Source organism: Sarcophilus harrisii, chromosome 6 (assembly GCF_902635505.1).
Source record: "Sarcophilus harrisii chromosome 6, mSarHar1.11, whole genome shotgun sequence".
In the NCBI taxonomy this organism is placed as follows: Eukaryota; Metazoa; Chordata; class Mammalia; order Dasyuromorphia; family Dasyuridae; genus Sarcophilus; species Sarcophilus harrisii.
Genome location: NC_045431.1, coordinates 200367721 through 200384888, shown reverse-complemented (window position 1 = coordinate 200384888; position 17168 = coordinate 200367721). Strand labels below are relative to the sequence as shown.

Genomic DNA, 17168 nt, shown 5'->3' with positions numbered 1-17168 from the left:
TAATCTCATCATCTCCTATGGACTTAATTATCAAATCTATGCTGACAATACCCAGTTTTGGTCAGCTGAAGGGGTGGATGGATGGAGATGGTTAATAGACTGGAGTCCCAAGCCAACAGCCAACCAGCCTGGTCTGGATAAAGTGTCTGGCCCCAATCCCTTACCTCTCCCCCACACCCCCATGACTCACATAGCAAATGGCAGCCAGCTCCTGCCTTAAATTTGCACCTTCCACATTGGATGATGTTTTCATGGGGTTGACTCCATTGTTATACACGGTGAACTTGGTTCCCATGAGGTTTGACCTAGAAGCCAGGGGAGAGCAATGGGGATCAGGAGGGCTTCCGGAGCGGGCTTGTAGTTTCATTAGTATAGGGAACTCTAAGGTCCCTCCTGACTCTGACGTTTTAAGCCATACAATTTTGGGGAGTGTTTTATGACAAAGTTCCATAAGACAGAGCAGAGGGGCCCACCCAGGCTAGTCCCGGTGCGGGGTCAGCAGTGCTCCCTTTGGGCCCCAGCATTACCGGAGTTTCCCCACAAAGCTTTCTCCTCCTCGGGACAAGTCCGTCGGATCTACAGAGATGAGGTAATTAGATGTTTTGCTCTTCTTCCTCTTCCTTCCAGCCAGAAGAAATACCTATGGACACAACACGATGATCCATCCCCTACCCCGTACATGAGCACCTGGCTGCACACCTGTGCGCTCTCACCTGCGCACACACCTGCAGACCGTGACATGCTCCCCAGCCCGCGCCCCCCTGGCACATAAGGCAGAGATGGCGCCCTGCCAGTTCTGGGGTGGGGTCTCCTCTGATTCCCTTTCCAAGGGCAGAAAACCCTCTGCCTCAGACGCCTGAGGCCGGACCATCAGGACATGAGCTGAGAAACAGACCATGGGTGAAGGGGAGAGGAGCGAGTCTGGAAGGGATTTCTGAGAGAGCAAACACCCATGTCCTGGATTCTCTGTGTCCCAGACCTCGATAAGCAGGGTACAGAAAAGGGAACCAGGGACCAGGGGGAAGGGAGTGAGAGTGATGGCTCTAGACCCAGGGAAAACATAGATGAGGGGCTGATATTCCTCGACCCTGACAAGAACACAGATGAAGGGGAGAAGGGGATATGTGACGGTTCCCTGCCCTGGAAGTCGGGTAGGGGTTCCTTGGCCCCGGGAAGGGACAAATAATGGTCTCCTGGCTCCAGAGGGAAGGGAGAGAGGGTCTGGTGGCTTCTCAGTCCCTGGACATGGCTAGCAAAGCCTGAAGCGGTTGGATGACCTTTTTCCCGTCCTCCCGTTCCATGTGCAGGTAGTAGGTGGGGTACATCCCTCGGTCCATCCCCTTCTTGTCCCGCGTGATGCGGCACTTGATGGTGATGCCCTGGGGGGCCGGCCGGAGCGCAAACTCCTCCAGATCCTCCACTTCGATGAGCGGAGCCTGGGCCGAGGGGCTGGGGGCCGAGGCGGTCTCCTGGAAGGCAGAGGCAGATGAGAAACAAGGCAGGGCCCAAGCCAGCAGCGGCAGCAGACCCTGCGAAGTTCTGCTTGAGAAGCCACAGTTGCCGGCTCTCACTGCATCACCTTCCATCCCACCTGCACTTCCACACAACTACTCTCCCCAAAGACCAAGGTCATCTAAAGTAAGCTCCCTGCCACCTCGCCTCTCCCTCTCCTCCTTCCCTCTATCAGGGTGGCCCAGGTCTTTGCAAAGCCTGAGCCCCTTCCCCTTGTTCTGGGTCCCGTTAATCGTGACCCACTCACTCATCCTCAAAAGCAATAATAACAATGATGATAATGATGATGAGAGCTTGTCCTATAGCACTTTCTTCTCAGCACCCTCTAAGGCGGGGGATAATGATGCCATTCTCAGCAGAAGTGATGGTGGTCCATGGCCACAGTGCCTGCGAGTAGCAGGATCTAAGGCTGGTGGATTCCTTGCATCTGGGGATTCTAAACTGAAGGCGAAAGCTGATCAAGGTGTTTGGTGCCAACTTGGGGCTGGGGGCTACCATGCACCCTCTCACAGGGCAAACCGGTCCGGGGCAGAAAAATAGCACAGGCCAAAACTTCCATGATGATAAGTGGTGGGGGTAAGCCCATCAATAGCTGGTGCCCTTCCAGCATGGCTGAGGTAGGTAATCCTAGTCAATAGATATATAGGGGGAGAGAGAGAGAAGAGAAGAGAAAAGAGAAGAGAAGAGAAGAGAAGAGAAGAGAAGAGAAGAGAAGAGAAGAGAAGAGAAGAGAAGAGAAGAGAAGAGAAGAGAAGAGAAGAGAAGAGAAGAGAAGAGAGGAGAGAAAGAGAGAGATATGCATGGACAGATAGAAAGATGGATGGATGGATGGATGGTTGGTAGATGATAAATAGATGGATAGAATGATGAATAGCCAGATGATAAATGATAGATGGATGGATAGATGATAGATAGATGAATGGACAAATGATAGATAGATGATAGATAACTGGACAAATGATAGATGATAAATAGATAGAATGATAGATAGACATGTGATAGATGATAGATAGATGGATGGACAATATATGATAGATACGTGATTGATTGATTGATTGATAGGTAGATAAACAGTGATTTTCTCTTTATCTTATCGATGAAGAAACTGAATTCAGAGAAGGAACACTGACTTGCCTGCACACAACTTGTAACTGTTTGAGTTAGAATCTGAATTCAGCTCTCCCAACCCAGAACCAACAATGTTTACAATCTCTCCCTTCCCAGGGGCTCCCTTCCTTCTCCCTACAAACACATTTAGGTCTTCTCTATTCTAAAATAAAGTTCTTTTTAATCTGGATGATCCCTTAAGCTATTATCATCTCTCTTTCCCATTTATTCCTTCAACAATAATGACAGTGATAAGGATGAGGATGGCATTTATATAGAGCTTTCAAGTATATAAAGCACATTTGAACCTCACAAGGTAAATACTAAAATATATTCACTTTATACAATGAGAAAACTGAAGCTCAGGGAAGTTAAGGGAACACGGCCACGCAACTAACAAGTCAGTGTCAGAATCATCAGGATTTGATCATAGGTCTCCCTAAAGCACAATCAAGAAACATTTATCAAAAATCTAATTGTGGGGCAGCTTGATGGCGCAGTGATAGAGCGTCGGCCCTGGAGTCAGGAGGATGTGAGTTCAAATCTGATCTTAGACACTTAACCCTTCCCAGCTGTGTGACTCTGGGCAAGCCTTAGTAAAAAAAAAATCCACTGTATATACCTTGCTGGACTCTGGTTTTATTGAGGGAATAAGAAAATATAGATCACTATAATATCCAATATTATATGTTGAGGATATTAGAAATTGGTGCCATGTGAAGTCAGTGGTAAAGATCATCAGCCTTTAGGAGTGACTGGGAAAGGCTTTGGGGAGGACAGGAAGGAGAATGTAGTTGGCGTATAAAGGATGGGTAAGAATTCAACAAGCCGAGCAGGAGGGAAGATATTCCACATGTAGGCAATATTATAAACAGATACATAAGCAGGAACATATTCGAGGTACAAGGCTTATTCCAATTTTGCAAACTTAAAGTAATGTTGAAAGAAGGGGTGGCAGGAGCAGCTAGATGGAGCAGTGAATATAGCACTGATCTTAAGTCAGGAGGACCTGAGGGAGAGACGAAGGAAGGGAGGGGAAAAGGGATGGAAGGGAGGGAGGGAAGGAAGAAGGAAGGAAGGAGAAAGGAAGGAAGGAAGGAGAAGGAAGGAAGGAAGGAAGGAAGGAAGGAAGGAAGGAAGGAAGGAAGGAAGGAAGGAAGGAAGGAAGGAAGGAAAGAAGGAAGGAAGGAAGGAGGTAGAGCAGGAGGGAGGGAGAGAGGCAGAAAAGGATAGAGGGAGGGAGGGATAGTTTTTCACCACTGACCCTTGCAAAACCTTGTGTTCCAATTCCCCCCCCCCTTTTTCCCTACCCTCCCCTAAGTGACAAATAATCCAATATATGTTAAACATGGTAAAAAGACATGTAAATCCAATATAGGCATACATATTTATACAATTATCTTGCTGCACAAGAGAAATCTTGATCTAATTTTTCTTACACAGCATGACAAATATAGAAAGACGTTTAGAGGAATTGCACACGTTTAACCTATACCAGACTGCTTGCTGTTTAAGGGAGAGAGGGAGACAAATTTGGAACACAAGGTTTTGCAAGGGTGAATGTTGAAAACTATCTTTGCATGTATCTGGAAAAATAAAAAGCTATTTAAAAAAAAAGAAATTCTGGCTACATCTTACCGCCATTATTTTCCCCTAAATCTGTGTGCTGAAGGCTCCTCACCTTATTTGACTTCTTGCTGGTGGCGGAGCCTGGCCGGGCATTGGTGTTTAACTGAGAAGAGCTGGAGCTATCCTCCTCTTCTTCGTCCTCCTCCTCTTCCTCCTCTTCTTCATCAAAGTTCATGCTGCTGGAGATCCCTGCGAGGAGGGCGGAGGGCACAGTGAAAAGGAATGTGGAGCTGGGTGGACTGAAGGAAGAAAAGTTTATTTCCAGACATTCTGGGCTCTCCCACTTGGGCCCTTTCCCTGACTGTTCTCTTTTTAGGAGGAAGCATAATTCAATGGAAATAGTACCTGGATTCAAATGCTGTCTCTAACCAAAAGAAAACTGGCTTTAAAGTCAAAAACTTGGGTTCAGATTCTGCTTCTGACTGCTTCACTACCAGGGTGTCTATGGGCCACTAGTGCACTTAATTTCCTTGGGCATCCATTCTCTCTTCCATAAAATAAGAGGGTTGGACCAGGTGGCTTCTGAGCTCCCTTCTAGCCCTCGATTTATGACCCTATGAATCCATTCTATTAAGTACCCATCATAAACCCAATTTTCCAGTCTCTGACTTATCGCCTGCGTCCCAATGGGATCACAGGATCGTAAATCTCTAGGTGAAAAGGGCTTCAGAGACAATCCTGTCCAAATACCATCATCCACCGTTCTTCACAGAGAAAGACATGGGTCCTAGGCAAGGCTAAGGGACTGGCCAAACACGTAACCAGTACAAGAGGAGCAGATGGATTGTCTGTGCGTTTTATCCGAGAGGTCTCTGGGCTGTTTTGGAGTGAAAGAATTGTACAGACAGGGTCTTTCTAGCCTTTGCTCCCTAGGTCATGGGAGGGGGACTCTCTAATTGACTTGGTGATTACATAATAATAATAATGGCAGCCATGCAAGGTAGCCAGGAGGCTGAGTGGGGTGAAGGTGAGGTACCTGTCTAGGTGAATGGATCCCCCCCAGCACAATCCTCCCACAGATGCTGCCATTTTCTCTTATGGTCATGAGGGAGCTGGGTACGCCAGGGACGAAGCTAGGTTACAGAACCACAGCGTGAGTAAGAGAGATTAGAAGGGAAGGACCTTCATCCATAAATGAGAATTTATTCAGTATTTGTGTCCTTGTCCATCAAACCTTGACTATTTGTCCTTCTGATGTAGAGGATAAAGATATGAACAGAAGGGAAGGAGGGGAGTTTAAGCCAGACTCAAGGGTCCACTTATGGTGGCAGCAGTAGGATAAGTGGACAGAGGGAGGGTAACTAGAATTTGGAAGTGGCTGATCTCTTCAACTCCAGGGAGGAAAACAGGCTCAGGGACCCTAGAAAATCAGGAGGATTAAGAGACAGGGGAGTAGAAATCAGGGATGTTTAGAAAGTACAGGACACTGGTTTTAAAATCAGAGAATTTCAAATCCCCCTACCAAAATTTACTACCTTGGATAATAGTTAAGTTAATCACTTTATGATATATCTTTATTTCTTTGTATAATAATTTTAAATGATAGATCACTTAACTTCCCTGAGCCTGAGACCTCCTCTTAGATGAAGGGTTGGACCAGATGGCCTCTGAGGTCCCTTCCAGCTCAAGAGCTATGATCCCTGGTGCCCCTGGGAAAGGGACAGAACCCAAAGCAGTCCAGGGCCAAAGGATCTAATCAATGGCCTCCACCTGTGAAGGTGTTCTGATGACTCTGGTAAGGAATGTAAACATCCAAATTTAGAGACCTTAGCCAGCATGGAATCGGAACAGCGTCAGAGCTGGGGAGCCCTTGGGATCCCCTAATTTAACTTCCTGATTTTAAAGAGGAGGAAACAGGCCCAGAGAAAGCTAGGACTTAGCCAAGATTACCTAGTCAGTGGGGTACACAGCTTAGAGTGGGCTCCCAGTGTCTCTCTTCCCTATCCATGAGTCACTGGGGGTTAAAGAGCCTGCCAGTTAGAGGAAGCTACCCAGAAGGGTTCTGGATTTTGCTGGGAATTACCATGGGTAGGTTCTTCCAGGTCTAACTCCAGATCTCCATCTCTTCTCCCATCACCTTCTGAGGATACTTTGACACTGTCCCAAGTGGGCTCCATCCTTCATGGAACCAAAGTCAAGGAGGTTCTCAGGAGAAGCCCAATGGGGAGGAAGGTTGCCAGCCAGCCAGGGATGTGGATCCCCATGTGCCAGGTCAATGAGCCCCTTGCTCGTACCCCCCATGCTAAGGAGTGCCCCATTCCTGCCAGCTGATATAGCCGCTTCCTTACCGCTCTCCCTAATCCTGCCCACACTTGGGCTGATGGGAGCTGAATCGAGTGTTTCCATCTACACAATCTCTCTTCCTGCAGAGGGATCACCCTTGACAGGACTTTAATAGCCTCCTAATTGGTCTCCGTACCTCACATCAGTTCCCTCTCCTATCTTTCACACTCACACGATGACTTTTACCAAGTGCACGTCTGTTCAGTTAAATTTCCTTGCTCGTTATATAAACTCCAGTGACTGTTACCTCAAGGATTAAATAGGTGTCCCAAAGTCTTGGTCCAGTGTTCAAGACTTCTGGAATATCCTCTATAACAACTATCTTCAGCATTTAAAGTTCTTGAAAAATTGGTTCCAACCAACTTTTCCAGCTTTGTTACTTACATACTTCCCTTCTCACAGACTATGGATCAGTTTAACTGAACTTCTTGCTCCCCCTTAAGACACTCCATCCCTCATGACATGTCTGGAATACAAGTCCTCCTCACTAGTATTCCTCAAGGATCAGCTCAAGGATCACCTTCTATGGGAAGGCTTTCCCTGCCTCCCCACTACTCTATCCCTAACAAAGCTGCTTAATTCCCTTGCCCCTAACATGATTACCTTGTATCATTATATATATATATATATATATATATATATATATATATATATTTCTTTTTTTTTTTGAAGTTCCTGGAAGACAGAGGCTGAATCATTTTATATATTTTTTGAAGCTCCTGGAGGACAGAGACTGAATCATTTCTGGTCCATCTCCCCAGCACAGAGCACAGTGGCTGACACCTCGTAGGTCCTTCCTGAATGTCACCGAGTCCTGACCACCAGGTAGCCACTCACCCTTTGTTTGCATTGTGGCACGGAGATCCTGCTTGGATGAGTGCTGCCCTCCGGCAGCTGCCGCCTCTGCCAGGCTCCTACTGGAGCCGGACCGACCCACTGTCAGGATCTGCACGTTCGGGTCTGGCTCATCATCTGAGAAAAACCCATCATTCCCTGCAGAACAAAAGGAGCCAGGATAGCCTGGGGGCAGTGGACAGCTTCCCCAAGGACCCCGAGCACAGACACTACTCCTCGAGCCAGGCTGGAGGAAGGAGTCACTGTACCTGGTCACAGTGACCAGGGTCACTGATCCAGAAGTACAGGGAGCCTTATTTTTGGACAGAATCACTTGACTTCTCTGGAATTCCGTTTTCTCAGCTGTAAAATTGGAGGTGTGGACTGAATGCCCTCTGGGGTCTCTGCAAGCTTCTAAAGCTGGAATCTTATGAACTGAATTCAGGAAGAACCAAAAAAAAAAAAATCCTTAAATGTGGGGAGGCTTGTGGAAGATCTAAGGGGATGGAGGCCGGCGGTCGCCACAAGGACATTACAGGTGGGCTAAAAAAAAGGCTCTTTGTTAAACTTTACTCATAAAACTGATGCTTTATTTATTTGACAGAAAGCTATTTGCATATCTGATGGCATATTACCCCAAAATCATCTAGGGTAAGGAATTCAAGGTCCTCCGGTCTAACTTTAGCCAATTTGATATGTGTGTATACATATATATGTGTTTGTGTGGATGTGTGTATATACATGTAAGTTCTATGTGTGTATACGTGTGTGTGCGTGTGTGTGTGTGCGTGTGATGGGTAAGGTTCCATCTTTCAGGTATGTTTGCTTTTGCCTTGCCTAGGGCCTTATCCAGGCCACGCGAAGTTTTCCCAACCTGGTGACCATCTAAACGGGGAAGTCCAGGAGCCGGTTTGTGGCCCAGTGGGGCCGCGGCTCTGCGACAGACACTAATGATGAAAAGCCGTGTGGCTGCCTGAGGAGCTGGAAGGATGCTGAGCCAGAACTCACAAAGTCCAGGGAAACAATCTTGGGATCCCGGGAAATGACACCCCGTCTCCTGACTTGAGAGCTTTTTCTCTAGTTTCCCCCCCATGCCTGAAATTCTCTCCTTCATCTCTGAGCTGTAGGCCCCCGAGACTCATCTGGCTTTGGGCTAAAGCTTCACTACCCACAAGGCGCCTTTCTCAGTCCTTCACAATCTTACTGCTCTCACTCTAAAAGGATTTCTGACTTATTGTGTGTGTTTGTCTCCATGGATCTGTGTTTGCCCATGGCTATTTGCATCTTGTCACCCCATCTTCAGCTGTGAGCTTCTTGAAAGCAGAGAATTTTTTTCCTTTCTTTGTATCCCCCAGAGGTAGCCCCGCTCCTGGAACTCTCTGGGCGCTTCCTAAAAGCTGGTTAATGATCTTTCCCTCTGCCCTGTTGGCTTCCAAATGAGAGTCCTTGGGAGCCTGCAGATGGGAAAGGAACCGAGGGTCCCGTCTCTCACCCAGGAGCCGTGTACCATGGGTGCTTCTATTTTCATGGCTTTGTCTACTTGTTCCTGACCTTGGGGGAAGGAGCGTTCTGACACAGGGAGACTGGGAGAGCCATCAAGGCCATCCACAGCCCCAACACCAACTGGATCCTCAGTCAGCGGCCGCAACAGTTGGGTCCAATTAGGAGTGGAACAGCCACGGAGCAACCTGCAGGAACTAACCCACCCATGAGCTGACTGGTTCCCCCCTCATCAAGGCAAAGATCCAACAGGCTACACCATAGCCAGAAGCACGGAACTCCAAAGATGAGGGGAAGGATTTCTAGGCTGAGACCCTCCTCAGCCACATTGTTCCCCATGGGTGGGTCAGCAACTTCCTGCTTCAAGTCTGGGCCCACCTTCCCTACAGAAGTCTCACACCACTTTGTTTAGAGACGTGTTTTTGTAACCTTTTTCTTATATAACTTCTCAGTAAATTCTCTTTGGAAAAGCTAGTTAATACCAATTAGTTCAGTGATATTGGTGGAACACATCAGGTGTAACCCCACCAGGAGTTAGGGGAGAAGTAGACAGTCACCCTGCCAGTGTGAGAAGAATTGGTTGACTGAGTGAGGGCAGAGGCAGAATTTTTCTCCCCCATTTGAATATAAGCTTCTTTTTTTGTTTTTGTGGCAATTGGGGTTAAGGGACTTGCCGAGGGTCAAGTGCTAAGTGTCTGAGTCCACATTTGAACTCAGGACCTCCTGACTTCAGGGCTGGTGCTCTATCCAGCTGCCCCCCGAAATAAGTTTCTTAGGAGTAACTTTGTCTCTTACTCTTGTCCCAGCTGACGTGTGGTAAGTACTTACTAAAAGGTTGCAAACTGATTATCCAGCTTTATTCCACACTGCTCCCTTCTCACACTCTACAATCCAACCAAACCAAACTGTTTCTCATTCCTCATTTTCCCATTTCTGTCTTCACTCTTATTGTCCATACTCACAACAGAATAAAATCTCTCCCTTATTTCCAATGGCACCTGTCACAGGGCCACAACCCAAACCCAAAACTTCTCCCAATTTGTCCAGATCTCCCTTCTGCCTCTTTTTCATCTTATTTTGTATCACACTTGTATACTTGTCATAGACTCCCTCCGTACTACAAACCCTTCCAGGGCAGGAATCGTGCCATTTTAAAATTTGTATTTAATGTATTTTATATTGTTAACAAATGTTGGAAAAATTGTCAATGAGCCTCTTTTGTTCTTAAGGCTCAAAATACCCACAGTGCTAAAACCATGGCTCCTCCAAGTGTTACAGTAAGGTGTCAATGGCTCATATTCCCATAGTGTTTTCCTTACAACAGTCTTATGAGGAAAGAAACCAGAATATCATTTTTATGAAAATGCTGTTACCCACAAGGTTCTAGAAATAGGTTGTTTTTGGTTGTCAAATCTTCTGTGTCAAGTTGTCATAACACCGTATAAATGGGAGAGACAGGAACACTCCATATATAATTTCTCTTAGAAAATAGGAGCACAAATTTAAACTTTGAGGGGACCTTGAAAATCGTTTACTTCAATCTCACATTTTACGTATGGGGAAACTGATCCCCAAAGACTTAAATGGTTTTTTAAAAGTCACAGAGATAATAGATAGAAGAACCTAACTCCCAACCTAGGGCCCCGAATTTCAGATTGGCTAGTATTCATCCTATCTAACCCCACTCATACCCACCACAATGATGCTTTCTCAGCATCTTCATGGACTTCTGAACTTTAATTTCCAGCCCCTCCACAACCCCACAGCACCAGTGCTTTCCACCTCTACATTTGGAAAGAGTAACCAATCAACAGCAAGACTCTTTGAAAGAATAAAGGATCTATCACAAACTCCCCATCCCTAAGACTTCTCAGATAAAAACAAAGGACCTCCTTCTCATCACTTGTTGTCTTCCCCATTCGAATGTAAGCTCTGGGAGGGCAACGGCTGCCTTACTTTTTGTATCTGGATCCCCAGCACTTAGCACAACGATTAGAATGTGTTACGGATGTCATAAATGATTTCTCATCATTTAATCAAAATTTGAGCCTAATTTCTGACCCAAACTTAGTGGAACAGAAACGCATCAAGCTAAAAGTAATAAAACCAAATAAACATATAAAGTTTGATAATGATGATGACTGATTATGGAAAAGCAAGCTTTCCTGAGTCTCAGACAAAAGGCCTATTAGAACTTCAGGATCTAAGATGTTCTCCAGCATCTGCTCCTGGCAGCAAACTAGCGAATGACCGTGACTGGGTACCGGACTGGCTTTTTATCAGATGACTAACAAAAGGCACAGAATTGTGCAAATTGAGACCAGAATCACAACTGCCACTTTTTCAGGACCTAGCCCTTCTTTGCAACTTGTAATTGTGGGAGAAAAGGAAGAGAAAAGTAAATAGTGTGAGTGAGAAAAGTGAAGATGTGTGTGGACATACATGTACATCCAGGGACAGTTACCAAAACTGACCAAAGAAACATGTCTTTGAGATCACATTTCCCTTCTACCTTTCCAACTGAAAGGGAGGGATTCCATCCCCAGAGAGAGGAGGGGTTGGTACCTGGGGGAATCCGAACAGGGAAGAGGAACCAGATGGTCTTTAGGTGAACAAGTAGCATCCACTGGAGAAGGGAAACAGTGCTCACAATCTCCATGAAGCAAATGACATGAAAAGATAACTCAATAATAGAAATGTTGCTGTTCTTCATCATTTCAACTCTTTGTGAGCCTATTTGGGGCTTTCTTGGCTAAGAAACTCAGTATTTTGCCATTTCCTTCTCCAGCTCATTTCAGAGATGAGGAAACTGAGGCAAAGAGAGTTAAAATGACTTTCCCCGCATCACACAGCTTGTAAGGAGCTAGCTGGAGGCTGGATTTTAACTCAGGAAAATGAGGCTTCCTGACTCCAGGCTCAATATTGTATTCACTACTGTACCACTTCGCTGCCCAATAATAAAAACAGCATACTGCTTATGTTGTCCCACGTTGTCCAGGAAGGGGATGTTCCAATAAAATATTCTGCTTTCTACAAAGTTACTCTGTTCAATAACTGGCATTCCTATGATGCTTAAAGTTTTATAAAATATAAAAAATTATAAAATATTAAAAAATATAGAAATAAAATAAAGCACTTTATAAGCCACAAATATTATCTTATTGGATCTTTACAATCACCCTGTGAGGTAAGCACCATGTGCATTAAGGACTGCTGGCCACCGTACCTTCCAAATCATGTTGAATTTGGAAGATGAGAAGACCTGGGTCAAATTCTACTTTGGACATTTACAAACTGGGCAAAATACTTAATCTCTCTCCTAATATCAGTGTCCCTATCTGTAAAAAGATGGGGAAAACACAAGCACCTATCTCACGTGTTGGATGTTTTGGAAACATGAGAGCCCTATAAAAATGCTTTTTATTATTATCCACCCCCATTTCATAGATCAGGAAACTGACCCTTAACGAACAGGTTAATTTCTCCCTTTTGGCCTGATTTTTCTTGTACAACCTGACAATTATGGAAATACATTTTAAAGGATTGCACATATTTAATCTATATCAGCTTGTTTGCTGTCTTGGAGAAAGGAGAAGTAAAGGAAGGAGGGAGAACAGAGTTTTACAAAAATGAATGTTGTAACTATTTTTATATGTATTTGGAAAAATAAAATACTATTGGAAAAATATTATAAAAGTCTCTAGGGATACACATATCTCTTTGCAACTAACTGCTGCTCATTTTAGGTGGGGTTTATTTTAAATTACTCTCACTTAACTACAACTTTTTTTCTATAAAACTATGAATACCATGGTTGCAAATGGGAAGTGGGCCTAGATATTCTGTATCTGAGATACATACTCCCAGGTGTCTGAGGGATGAGAAAAGTCCAGAAAACTAAAGAGCAAGAAAAAAATCACAGACGGCATTCCTGGGAAAACAAGGGTTGCATGTGAGTGTATATGAGCCTATGCAAGCTGCAGGGTAGGCTACATGCCCAGTGGGCTTTGGTCCATAGTGCTTGATGGGTTGAGGGTGAGCAAAGGACATGTCTTCTTAGTTTGGGGGGAGGAGGGTCTGTCAATGGGTACAGGAAGAAAGAGCAGAGGTCCCTGGCCTGGTGCTGACAGAGCTATTTCAACCAAAATTGTGAGTTTTTTCCTTGAGGAAATTCTGCTAAAAAAAAATTCACCATTTTCTCAGGAGACGCTAGGATTGTTTTGTTCCTGCCTGTCATTTTATCAGCGCTTCTGAGTTCCTGAATATACACACTTCTCCATCTCCACCCTGTCACACACACTTTAGAGAGAGCCTCCCCTTGTAACAAAGAAACAGAATACACAATTACTCAAAACCAACCTCATTTCATGGAGTATAAGACATTACCTATCCACAGTCCTCCACCTCTCAAAAGACTGTTTCCCAAGAGAGAGAGAGAGAGAGAGAGAGAGAGAGAGAGAGAGAGAGAGAGAGAGAGAGAGAAAGAGAAGACAAATTTAAACATTTAAACCACGGCTGACTTACTGAGATAATACAAGAATGACAAGTAACAGATGCAGAAAATTAAAAATGACTTCGAGAGAGCCGCAGAATAGGCATTTGATAGGATAAAAATGGAAAATTTCAATAGATTTTTACCAGTGTATTAATGCTTAAGGGCAATGGATAATTCTTCTGGGGGTACAGAGATATTAGAAAGGAAGGGAACAAGAATTCATTAATATCTACTACGGTAGGCACTAAGCACTTTACAAGTATAATCTCATTTAATATTCACGACAATCCTTGGGGTAAGTACTTTAATTATCCACATTTTTACAGCTGAGGAAACTGAGGCAGGCAGAAGTTAAATGAATTGCCCAGAGTCACACAGCTAGTTTCTGAGGCTGGATTTGGACTCAAATATTCGAGATTTTTCGGCGCTCTATCCACTGCCTCACCAGGGCAGACTTCTTACCAGGTTTCTAACCAAACCTGAGGTAGAGTAGGAAAAAGGGGTGGCTAAAGCTAGATAAATGGAACGACCAAAGGGTCATAATTGGAAGCAAGTTAAGGGTCATCTGGTCCACTTCTCTCACTGAGATAGAGGTTGGGCCCAAGGTCACCCAGCTTCTAAGTGGAAGGGCTATAACTTCAAAGCTAGCAGGCTTTCCAATCAATCAGCTGCCTTTTACTGAAATGCTTTGGAAGAGAAGATATTAGTCATTTTTAGAGGAGATCTATGGAAGACCAGGCCAGCCCACGATGATCTCACTTATGGATATCTTACTAGAAGAATTATAAATATAATATATATATAAATTATTAATTTATTATTATATATAATATACAATAAAATATAATTAATTATTAATTAAGAAAATATAATATAAATATAAAAGAGTCAGAGGGAAGGTTCAGAAATGGTGACCATTCCTTTGGAAATGGCTAGAATGAAAAAAAGCAAGTCTTCAAGGACCTAATTAAGTACCTCCCACAAGCACCAGGGTTGGATTTTGCTGATTCAAGTAAGTTTTTTGTGTTACACACAGATGGTAAGCCTGGCTGGTCTGGAGTCCTAATTTTCTCCTAGAAAAGCAATGGGCAGAATTATTGGAGTGGTTTGCTATTTCCTTCTCCAGCTCATTTTACAGATGAGTAACTAAAGCAGAGTTAACTGACTTGTCCAGAGTCACACAGCTAGTTAGTGTCTAAAGCCGGATTTGAACTCGGGAAGATGAATCTTCTTGACTTCATGACCAACATTCTCCCATTGTGCCATCTAGCTGCCCAAACTATATAGATATTAAATTTAAATTAAATGATTGCTAACTGGAAGGGACTTTGGAGGCCATCTGGTACAATCTCCTTATTTTACAAATGAAGGAACTGAGACCCAGAGGTGTAAAGTGATTTACCCGGGATCATATATCTGATGTCTCAGTTTCCTCACGTTTAAACTCAAGTTTGAACCTTTTAAATATAAATATGTAATTCTTATCTTGCCACCTATTTATCCACTGGAAATCTCAGAAGTAACCCTAACAAATGGCACCTGCCCCTTTGGGAAAGCAGACATCCCTGATATCCTTTCAGTCATCCCTTGGCCCAGATCTTGGGCTGCCTACTAATGTATTTAAAGACAGTAGCAAATCAGAGCTGTAGCTCTCAGACTATCTGTCTTGGGCTTAGTAATATATGCTATCACAGGAGTAATAAATTAATATGTCACTATAGATGGCTGCTAGCACAGGAAAACATACTATAAATTGGAAGTGATGGCAAGGAAATGATCAGGTACATGGAAAAAATATAGTATGGGAATTTACAACATATGAACATTGCATGCATGTTATATATAGTATCTGATATAATTTTCAGGTACTACAAATTTTTTCATTGGGGGAAGAAATGCTGGCACATTTCCCACATTCTCTCTTTACTTTTCCTTTTGGATAGATGCACAAAGGAAATTGCCTAGCTTAAGGAAGAGAAATTGGTAGAACCAGTATCTACCAGTATCATTCAAGTCAGCTGGTGTTGAAAAACAAAGCTTGGAGAAAAAGAGAAGAGGAGAAAGGAAGAGAGAGCAAAGGTGGGGAAAAGGGAAAAGAAAGGAGGAAGGGGGAGGAAAAGAGAACAAAGAGAACACAGGAGTCATCAGAAGAGAAAAGAAAAAAAATGAAAAGGATTTTTCTGCCTTTACTTTTCACATAAATCTTTGTGGGCTGTTCATTTTAGAATTTCTATCTAAACTTCTTTCATCTTCCTAAAAAACTCTCCTCTGCAATTTCTGGAATGATTTTCTTTGGAATGTCTCTCAGTATGCAGAAGGGTATGCATATGTGCTCCTAGATTCCCAGGTGGTGAAATAGGAACACAAGGAAAAAAACCCAAAATGCTCCTTGACCTTTTGTGTTACAACAGAATTTTATACAGGGCATATAAAGTTCTCAACCTTTGAAAACTGAAAATCCATATCTATTTGTAATTCTCATATTCATTCATTCTCTCTCTCTCCCTCTCTCCCTCCCTCTCCCTCCCTCCTTCCCTCCTTCTCTTTCACCCCCCTCCAAATTGCCTGCTTTCTCGGGCACTGGTGGCTTAGTAAATAATGAAGAACAGGGACTGTCAGGATAAAAGCAGAATTTATTAGCTATTCCCTGAAAGCTATACCAGAAAAGTAAGGCTATCTGAATAAAGAGACATTACTGTGTATCTAAGACCCTCATCTTCCCCTCATTTTGATGAATCCAAGAGATCATAATGAATTCTAGGAGCCCGTACCAACAGATTCACAGCTCTGACAGTTTCTAAACCAATCTGGAAAACCCTCAAGTACCAAGCAGGTGACATACATCTTTTGTTCAAGGACCAGCCTCATTAAGTGTGGAGAGGATCATCAGTACAAGATTTTCCACCCCCTTTCACAGAACTGTTCACCAAGAGCTAGAAGAGGTGGGGTCCACTCTGGTGGAATGAATCCATCCACATCCACACAGATACAGATGCAGTCACAGATCCTTGAAGGGTTAGAAAGGAGGTGTGGTAAGTAAGGCACACTAGCTCTGGAGTCTAAAGAGGAGCTAAATTTGAATCTCATCTCCACTTTTTACTATCCTGGATGGCTTCACATAAGTCATTCACTCCTTCAGAGCCTCAGTTTCCTCATCTGTAAAATGAAGATGACCTTAGGGTACTTTCCAGTTCTAAATTTATAATCTTAGGTAAATGGCCCAACAACAACAATAATGATAATTAACATTTATATAAATGACATATCTCAACTCATTTGATCCTAACAACCACCCTGTGAACTAAATGCTCTATAATTTATCTCCCTTTTACAAATAGTGAAACTGAGGCTGGGAGAAGCTCTCCAAGACTACACAACTAATAAGCATCTAAGGTAAGATTTGAACTTCTGGATTTCAAATCCAACACTCAATGCCCTGAGTCATCTAGTTACCTAAGAGTATGGAATAGAACCGAAAGAAGAACCAAAAAGGGAGAAGGCTCTCTGATGAGATTCTGATGTTAGGAGAGGAGAATATTAATCTGGAGGGGTTAGTACCAGAGTGAGCAAGGGTGCTGTTGGCGGGGTTCTCATGGGACCCAGCCTTTTGTTCTGAAATCTTCCCCCCGACACCCCCGCCAAGCAGAACAAATGCTGAGGGGCTCAAACAGTCCCAAGATGCACAGTCACACAGATGCAACCCAGACCCGCTGAGAACGACTCAAACAAATACCATCTCGATAGAAACGAATAAGGCAGACGCCAAATTCTGCATTCTAGCTCCAATGGGATCAAAAATAGCTCACAC

The 17168-nt window shown here is 43.9% G+C and overlaps 1 protein-coding gene across 5 annotated transcripts in view; it reads right to left on the bottom strand.

The window, feature by feature from the left end:
* TUB (TUB bipartite transcription factor) overlaps positions 1–17168 on the bottom strand; it is a 132008-nt gene that overhangs the window by 12070 nt on the left and 102770 nt on the right. For 4 of the 5 annotated variants that reach the window (XM_031942411.1, XM_031942416.1, XM_031942413.1 and 1 more), the window contains exons 5-9: positions 7369–7524; positions 4301–4437; positions 1278–1469; positions 528–640; positions 191–305 (exon numbers count right to left, since the gene is read on the bottom strand). In XM_031942411.1, the coding sequence (XP_031798271.1) occupies positions 191–305; positions 528–640; positions 1278–1469; positions 4301–4437; positions 7369–7524 (713 nt within the window). The remainder of the gene's footprint in view (positions 1–190; positions 306–527; positions 641–1277; positions 1470–4300; positions 4438–7368; positions 7525–17168) is intronic. The other variant, XM_031942415.1, reaches the window with a different exon arrangement.